General features: G+C 32.2%; 1 protein-coding gene across 1 annotated transcript; it reads right to left on the bottom strand.

The window, feature by feature from the left end:
• Positions 1–1,900: 1,900 nt before the first annotated feature.
• LOC143057871 (all-trans retinoic acid-induced differentiation factor-like) lies at positions 1,901–9,569 on the bottom strand. Its single transcript, XM_076231320.1, has 7 exons — positions 9,462–9,569; positions 5,578–5,696; positions 5,074–5,145; positions 4,317–4,388; positions 3,599–3,714; positions 2,981–3,081; positions 1,901–2,399 (listed from the first exon to the last, which is right to left on the bottom strand). The coding sequence occupies exons 1-7, from the start codon at positions 9,516–9,518 to the stop codon at positions 2,292–2,294; spliced, it is 645 nt and encodes a 214-aa protein (XP_076087435.1). The 5' UTR covers positions 9,519–9,569; the 3' UTR covers positions 1,901–2,291.
• Between the last annotated feature and the right edge of the window lie 228 nt (positions 9,570–9,797).

Below are 9,797 nucleotides of genomic sequence, written 5' to 3'. Positions count from 1 at the left end.
TACTTTTTACTGATCTAACATAAAGTCATTTGAAGTGAAAATAGTTTATACAAGAGGCTCTCAGGAGCCTGAATCGCTCACCTTAATCTTTTTGGTTAAATCTCTCATCAATGATTATTTTGGCTTTTCAATTTATTTAAATGTTCTTTGAATCGTCCTATTTTCTTCAAAAGCAAAAAAAAAATCATTTTCTCCTATGTTCTATTTTAGCCATACAAGGAAATGAAATATAAAATTTATACTAGATACTCTGAAACTCATTTAGCCTAAGTTTGGCTGAAATTGATACAGCAGTTTCAAAGGAGAAGATTTTTTAAAGTAAGTCAACATGATGAACAAATTGTGAAAAAAGTCTTTAAAGGGCAATAACTCCTTAAGGGGTCAATTGACAATTTTGGTCAAATTGACTTATTTGTAGATCTTACTTTGCTTTACATTTTTGCTATTAACAGTTTATCTGTATCTATAATAATATTCAAGATAATAACCAAAAACTGCAAAATTTCTTTAAAATCATCAATTCAGGGGCATTATACCTGAAAAACCAGTTACCCAATTCGGCTGAAAATTTCAGGACAGGTAGACCTTGACCTAATAAACACTTTAACTTCTTGTCTTATTTGCTCTAAATGCTGGAGTTTTTGAGATATAAGCCAAAAACTGCATTTTACCCTGTGTTCTATTTTTAGCCATGACGGCCATGTTTTTTGATGAAATAAAAAATAAAGCACAAACTTTATTTTATACACCCTACTGATCATTCAGTTGAAGTTTGGTTGAATTTGGTTTAGTAGTTTCAGAGGAGAAGATTTTTTAAAGTTAGCAAATATGATGAACAAATTGTGAAAAATTGTCATTAAAGGACAATAACCCCTTAAGGGGTCAATTGACAATTTTGGTCATATTAACTTATTTGTAGATCTTACTTTGCTGATCATTTTTGCTGTTTACAGTTTATCTTTATCTATAATAATATTCAAGATAATGACCAAAAACTGCAAAATTTCCTTAAAATTACCAATTAAGTGGCAGCAACCCAACAATGGTTTGTTTGATTCATCTGAAAATTTCAGGGCTGATAGATCTTGACCTAATGAACATTTTTACCCCATGTCAGATTTGCTCTAAATGCTTTCGTTTTTGAGATATAAGCCAAAAACTGCATTTGACCCCTATGTTCTATTTTAAGTAACAGCGGCCATGTTTTTTGACGGATCAAAAATCGAAGCACACACTTTGTGCAGGATAATCTAAGGAACAATCATGCTAAGTTTCATCCAAGTCCATTCAGTAGTTTCAGAGGAGAAGATTTTTTAAAGTTAGCAAATGTGATGAACAAATTGTGAAAAATTGTCATTAAAGGACAATAACCCCTTAAGGGGTCAATTGACAATTTTGGTCATATTAACTTATTTGTAGATCTTACTTTGCTGATCATTTTTGCTGTGTACAGTTTATCTTTATCTATAATAATATTCAAGATAATGACCAAAAACTGCAAAATTTCCTTAAAATTACCAATTAAGTGGCAGCAACCCAACAATGGTTTGTTTGATTCATCTGAAAATTTCAGGGCTGATAGATCTTGACCTAATGAACATTTTTACCCCATGTCAGATTTGCTCTAAATGCTTTCGTTTTTGAGATATAAGCCAAAAACTGCATTTGACCCCTATGTTCTATTTTAAGTAACGGCGGCCATGTTTTTTGACGGATCAAAAATCGAAGCACACACAATTTGTGCAGGATAATCTAAGGAACAATCATGCTAAGTTTCATTCAAATCCATTCAGTAGTTTCAGAGGAGAAGATGTTTGAAAAATTGTTAACGACGACGACGACGACGGACGCCAAGTGATGAGAAAAGCTCACATGGCCTTTTAGGCCAGGTGAGCTAATAATCTTATATCAGATCATTAATTATGATTCTATCAAAATGTTGCATTATAAAGTAATATAAATAAGTGTTGCATTATTAAGTAATATAAATTACTGTCAGTAAATTCAGGCAGCAACAAAAACATAAACTTTTCAGTTCAACGTTGAAAAGTCAAAATTAATAAAATAATGTTAATGTTAGCTGGTATGAAGCAAGTTATATAATGTATTGAGAAAAATAGGTTTACTATTTAACAGCCCATATTTAACATTAGGTTGTCTCTTGGTTGCTACTACTAAGTAGAACATACCCAATAATAAGTAACTTTAAATATATAATCGTAGGATTTCACAAGGGAAAACTAGCCTCTGTTGTGGAGAATTTCAAGACATTTCAAGACAATATATAAATTCTACACTTGTTTTTTAGCCTTTCTTCTCTGTGTAACCCATAAAAGTCCTGATATCACCACTGTACTTACTCCAAGTCCTATTACAAAAGTCATTGTTGGAAATGTACCCTGGAAAACAACAAATAACATGCTTTAACTATTAGTGTGTTTTATCAATATTATTTTAACAAAGACATATATTATGAAAGTAGAACATTTCATATAAAGGTAACATTATATAATCCAGTATGGATACATTTGAAACCTAAATAATACCTAGGATGGATAAAAAATCTGACACTTTATAATAAATGTAGCTTGCAACTATAAATCCTCTTTTGCCTTAAAAAGAGGTTAATGAAGGATTGAAACAGGTGCTTTTCCCTCCTCTTTTTAATAGTTATAATCTAATTTGATAATCTTTAATATCATATTCATAATGGAAACTGTTAAATCAATCATTTGACTGTCAATCTTAAATAACAGCAAGTGTTGTCCTTTCTTAACTTTAACCAAATATCAAAAATCAGAACTAATATACAACAATTCATTAAATTTAAACATTTTGTCCATGAAAAAAAATGTTTCATGACATAAATCAAAATAAATAAAGCCTAGAATTTTGAGGCAATACTAGAGTATAATTAACATATACTCAAGGAAATCATTAAGTAATGCTGTTGTTGTCATGTGAGACAAAAACATCTTACCTGACGTAAACATTTATAACCATGGTAACCAGGTTTACATAAACATTCTGTTACTTGTGGTCCAACATCAACACAATAACTGTTAACATTAGGACAGGTTACTGAAATTAAAAGAAAATTTCCTGAAAATACCATAATAATTAACAAGTTATTTATTAATTCTAATACCTTTAGTTAAATTCTTTAAAAAAAAATAAAATATACTGTGGATTCATTAATTTTTGTGGTTACTAGTTTTCTTGGATTAAGGAAAACTTGCATATTTGTGGATATTTAATTTCGTGGTTTTGCTGAAGTCTGTATACAAACCTTAAGAAAATTCGTCATTTCTTGAAGATTGAATTTCGTGGTTTAATTGTAACCACAAAATCCACGAAAAATTAGCATCCCAATAATGAATCCCCAGTTACTATTTGTTTCAGAATATTATCTAAAGAAAACATTTCCAATTTTTTTTTCAAGTATTTACCAATTGGCAAAACATCACTTTCATTTACAACCTGCATCAAGAAATGGTTTTCTATTCAATATAACAAGGCCTAAATTGATATTTACAGATTTATTTATAGCATGGTTTAGCACTTGATTTGACAAATTGCACTGAATTGTTTTACCTACCATTATAAACAGTACATGAACTTAGTTCACCCGTACAAATAACAGCATCTTCTGTATGTTTTGTTTCATTCCATAACTCACTCCCTCCTGGACAATCTATCTTGGGAGGCAATTTTCTGTATAACAAAAATTTAAAAAGATGTACAAAACATTCTTCTTCATATGTTGTACATATAGTATACAACAGTAGCCAGGGGATTCAGTACAACAAAAATACTAAACTTCATTTCAACGATGTACAAAACACTCTACTTCATATGTTTTACATTTGGTACACAATAGTAGCCAAGGGATTCAGGTAAACTCAACCCTACCCCCCCTGAAAACAAAGGGATTCAGGTAAACTCAACCCTACCCCCCTGAAAACAAATAAAGGGATTCAGGTAAACCCTACCCCCTACCCCCCTGAAAACAAATAATTTCTATTTATTTAGGACATTGGAATGCCATTTTTAACCATCACGTTAAAGAATTTGGAAAACCTAATTTGTTTTCTTTTTTTTTGTGTATATTTCTTGCAACTGATCAACAAAACAAAGTTCCTTTTTACCACCTATCTTATACTGATTTCTTTTTGTAAAATTTTTGTTTTCATAACCAGGTTAATGCATGTTCTTGTATGTATTCTGGTCTTCAAAAGATTTGGTTTTTAGTTGTGTCAGCATACCACATCTGATTTAGAATATAAACTAACAAGACCTATCAAATACAAACTCACAAAGTTTGTAACTGTGTTAAACCATGGAATGCTTCTATAGTTGGCACTTGTATGGAATTATTTTGTAAATATCTGAAAATAAAAAATAACACTGTTTATACCTCATCAGTAGGCAATCAATGAATGATCAAATTTTACAATTTAGATTTAAGAAACTTAAAAATGATGAACCTCTTAAAATGTTAGGAGAATCTCATGTGAATACATATTAAAAATAATAGTCTTGTTCTTTCCAATGCTGCAGAAAACATTCAATAAAAATCATGAAATCAATTTTCCTGCATTAGAAAAATCTTATTCTGTGAAGATTTAGATCAGTGTGCCTAATATTGGTTTCAAATCTGTTCTGTCCAATGTGATGAACCATTATCTGATATTGAAAGATTACAATTTCACAAACCATTAGTTTTACTTTGCATTATTTTTTCATTTTTTCTATTAATTTTGTGCCTGTTTTTATCATACAATGTATAATTATATATTATATACATTTTCATAATATTCATCATGATAATATTTCACTAGTCATTCAAGTCCCATTGGATAAGCATACATTGTCATATACTTGTCTGATCCAGTTTTCCTATTCTACTGGATGATCATATACACTTTATTGTGAACTGCTCCTTAATTTTTACCTTAAACATTTTTAAAACAACCAATATTGCAAATTTAGTATGAAACGTACTGTTTGGTAGTAAATTAAACTGAAACTGATGTATGAACAATATGTTATAAGGCAGATTATAATACTTACAAAAACTTTAAGTTATTGAAACTGATGAACATATCTTCAATAGAAGTGATATGACAACTGGACAAATCTAAGCTGAAATACAGTAAAATAACTATAAAATGAGTAGAGTCACAATAGTCATAAATCTTGACAAATCTAAGCTGGAAAAAAACATTACATGTAACACTAAGCCTGCTATTCAGGAATGCTGGTGAATTTTTTTTCATTACATTGTTCTTTATTTCATTTTTTCTAAAAAAAAATTATAAACTCAGGTTATGTATCCTTGTCTATTCACATAACCATTATTCGAGCAAGTCCAAAGAACTTTATCACTAGCAATTTTTTATATGTCCTTATATATGTTGATCTTTTTAGTAATTTGTTGCTGACCTGGGACCCCCCCCCCCCCCCCCCCCCCCCCCTTTCCCCCCTTTGGATCTGCCACTGGCGGTCTCATTACAGTACCTCGCAAATCTACTTTTTTTTCATAAATGTTTTACTTACTAGTGTTAGAAATCTTACCCAACAACTGATGATTCTGTTTTTCCTTTATTAACACAACATCTTCCCAATTCTTCAGTGTTGAGTATAGAGCAGTTTAATGACATAGGATAGGAACAATTCTTCTGACATAATTCTATCTGAAATAATTACATTACATAAATGCTTCATTATAATACGTTATTTTGATTGGTCAACAGCAATCTTGTGTCATTCTGAAATTAACCTTCATTTCAAAATGAAATATAACATTCATGATGACGAAAGCTTCCAGAATGCATGAAACTGATGGGGAAAAGGTAAAGGAACCAAGTGTCATAAATCCTTAGTCATGGTCAACCTATTTCACAGAACTTACCCCCTGAATTTATTTTGAACAGATATATAATGTTATGGAGGGTAATACGAGTCAAGGGACTGTTAAATTTCACAAGCTGTAAGTCCAGTGAAATTCTGTCTCAAGACCGGTATTTTTGGCAAACCTCACCATAACATTATATTTCTGTTTAATTACATCGAATAAATTTGGATAGAATCTCTCTGTACAGGTACAGTTAAAAAAAAAATAACTTGTATTACACATGTTTAAATGCATAATTTTGAGACAAAGTGGATATTATCATAGAACCGTAGGGAATTATACATGTAGTTATGTGCGTTAGCTCGCTTTTGCTATGTTAAATTTTGTCAGGAGGATGCTGAACCAAGGTATTTCAGGAATATTCATCGGCAATGGTGAAATTCGAAACAGGCAAATATGTTTGAAATGAGGATTTTTTTTTAGAATATGCAAAAAATACACTGGCTACCAACCAATCAAAAGCTGGCATTCTTATATAACCTGTAATTATATATAAAATATTGATTGTTTATATTCTGACTTGAAATATTTGTCACTGGACATTGATAACCAGATGCTCCGCAGGGCGTAGCTTTATACGACCGCAGAGGTTGAACCCTGAACGGTTGGGGCAAGTATGGACACAACATTCAAGCTGGATTCAGCTCTAAATTTGGATTGTGATTAAATAGTTGACACAGCATAGGTTTCTGACACAGAATGAATGTGTTCTAATGAACTTAAATTTTTTGTTTTCTCTTAGAGCAATTCACTATGCTGTTGAATAGTAATCCTCTCAAAAAAATGTTTGAAGAAATTTTCTTTTTATTTATGAAATTTCAAATGAGAAAAATTGAACCCAATTTTTTTAATCACATCCCCCTTTCCATTATTCCAAAACTAATCTCAATTAAAATATTCTAATGGAGTTTGCAACAATAACTACTCATTTAAATACATCATAAAATATTAAGATGTAAAAAAACTGCTTGTTATCACTGAATGGTAAAGATTATTTTAATTTATCAGTTGGTAGTAAAAAGTGAATATACATTGTATATTGTATATAACAAAGATTTAAGTTGATTCTGGACAAAGAAAGATAACTCCAATTAAAAAAAAATCTTGCTATTGCACAATATTGTGCAATAAGATATTTCTTGCTTACTATTCTGGACAAAGAAAGATAACTCTAATTAAAAAAATTTTTGCTATTTCACAATATTGTGCAATTAGATATTTCTTGCCATTGCGCAATACTGTGCAATTGAAAAGACTTGCTATTGCACAATATTTAATATAATAATTTTAGATCCTGATTTGGACCAACTTGAAAACTGGGCCCATAATCAAAAATCTAAGTACATGTTTAGATTCAGCATATCAAAGAGGCCCAAGAATTCAATTTTTGTTAAAATCAAACTTAGTTTAATATTGGACCCTTTGGACTTTAATGCGCGTAGACCAATTTGAAAACAGGACCAAAAATGAAGAATCTACATACACAGTTAAAAGATTTGGCATATCAAAGAACCCCATTTATTCAATTTTTGATGAAATCAAACAAAGTTTAATTTTGGACCCCGATTTGGACCAACTTGAAAACTGGGCCAATAATCAAGAATCTAAGTACATTTTTAGATTCAACATATCAAAGAACCCAACCGATTCATTTTTTGTCAAAATCAAACTAAGTTTAATTTTGGACCCTTTGGACCTTAATGTAGACCAATTTGAAAACGGTACCAAAAGTTAAGAATCTACATACACAGTTAGATTCGGTATATCAAAGAACCCCAATTATTCAATTTTGATGAAATCAAACAAAGTTTAATTTTGGACCCTTTGGGCCCCTTATTCCGAAACTGTTGGGACCTAAACTCCCAAAAACAATACCAACCTTCCTTTTATGGTCATAAACCTTGTGTTTAAATTTCATAGATTTCTATTTACTTATACTAACGTTATGGTGCGAAAACCAAGATAAATGCATATTTGGGTCCCTTTTTGGCCCCTAATTCCTAAACTGTTCGGACCTTAACTCCCAAAATCAATACCAACCTTCCTTTTGTGGTCATAAACATTGTGTTTAAATTTCATTGATTTCTATTTACTTAAACTAAAGTTATTGTGCGAAAACCAAGAATAATGCTTATTTGGGCCCTTTTTTGGCCCCTAATTCCTAAACTGTTGAAACCAAAACTCCCAAAATCAATCCCAACCTTTCTTTTGTGGTCATAAACCTTGTGTCAAAATTTCATAGATTTCTATTAACTTAAACTAAAGTTATAGTGCGAAAACCAAGAAAATGCTTATTTGGGCCCTTTTTGGTCCCTAATTCCTAAAATGTTGGGACCAAAACTCCCATAATCAATACCAACCTTCCTTTTATGGTCATAAACCTTGTGTTAAAATTTCATAGATTTCTATGCACTTTTACTAAAGTTAGAGTGCGAAAACTAAAAGTATTCGGACGACGACGACGACGACGACGACGACGCCAACGTGATAGCAATATACGACGAAAATTTTTTCAAAATTTGCGGTCGTATAAAAAATATTGATACACCAATAAATCAATCTGGTAAAAAAGTTTCCCTCTTCTTCTTAAAAGGCTTCTACCAAGCAAATCGTGGCCAATCACTAGAAAAAAGAACCAAATTTGCCAGTGAATTAAACATTTGAAAATGCATGTACCAAGTCAGGAATATGACAGTTGTTATCCATTCGTTTGATGTGTTTTGTCATTTCTTCTTCTTCTTCCCGTTACGAGTCGAACTCTGTAGTAAAGTGTAATTGACTCGGGCGCATCTCAAACAGACAGGAGGCCACTCCTCTGGCCAAAAGTAAAAGTCCAGGAAATAATCTGGACAGTATTTACAATAAAAATATGATATTAATTACATCTATGTACACTGGTTATCCTGCTGTCTATTTCAGATGTGGCTGGGTCCTGGGGATGGTATTCACTCTGGCCCTGAAGTCCTCTAGGGATCCGGACTCCACTACAGATTCGGGGAGTTTATTCCATTCTCTAGTTGTTCGTGGGAAGAATGAGTGGTAGTATACGTCCCTCTTCACTCTAGTTTGTCTAAGTTTGTGGTTGCCCCTGGTCCTACTGTCTCCTGTCGTGTAGTATTTGGCTGGATCAATGGCAATCATCTGATGTTGAGTCTTGTAACACAGCACAAGACTCTGTTTCCATCGTCTGTGTTGCAGTGATTCCCATTGAAGTTGGTCCAGTAGCTTAGTTACACATCCAGGAGAGTTGTCCTGGTAGCAACTATAAACAAAGCGAGCTGCTCGTCTTTGTACCTGCTCTATGTCGCGTATGGTGGTGATTTGGTGAGGATCCCATACTGGGGAGGCATATTCCAGGGTTGGTCTTACGAGCGTAGAGTAGGCTGTGGCTTTTGTTGCTGGAGTACACCTACCAAGATTTCTCCGTAAGAAGCCAAGTGTCTTTGATTTTGCCATTTGATTAGGGACTTTCCGGTTGAATTTTCCTCGGAGTTCATGATGTTATGGGAGTTATTGAAACTATATACATAATATTCATCGTTACCTTTTCACTCTCAAACAACGGTATTATCATACATGTGATTATTATGTAGACCAACATCGTTCAATGTTGATTTTCTTCCTGGTGAGAAGGGAAATAACTCTATTCTAGTAATATGACCTAAAACCAACATAAACCTATAAAAAATGTGTACAGCGCTTTCGCGTCGATCCGGCCCCACGTCGATCCGGCCCAAGTCGATCCGTCCCACGTCGATCCGGCCCCAATAAAAAAATATTTTTATAAGGAATAAAAATAAAGATATATATTGAAGTAATTCATAAATGTTTATGATTTTTATTATAATGTTAAAGGTGTACGGTAAAAAACAAAAAACAA

This window comes from Mytilus galloprovincialis, chromosome 1, assembly GCF_965363235.1.
Source record: "Mytilus galloprovincialis chromosome 1, xbMytGall1.hap1.1, whole genome shotgun sequence".
Classification (NCBI taxonomy): Eukaryota; Metazoa; Mollusca; class Bivalvia; order Mytilida; family Mytilidae; genus Mytilus; species Mytilus galloprovincialis.
This window is presented reverse-complemented; position numbering and strand designations above follow the sequence as displayed.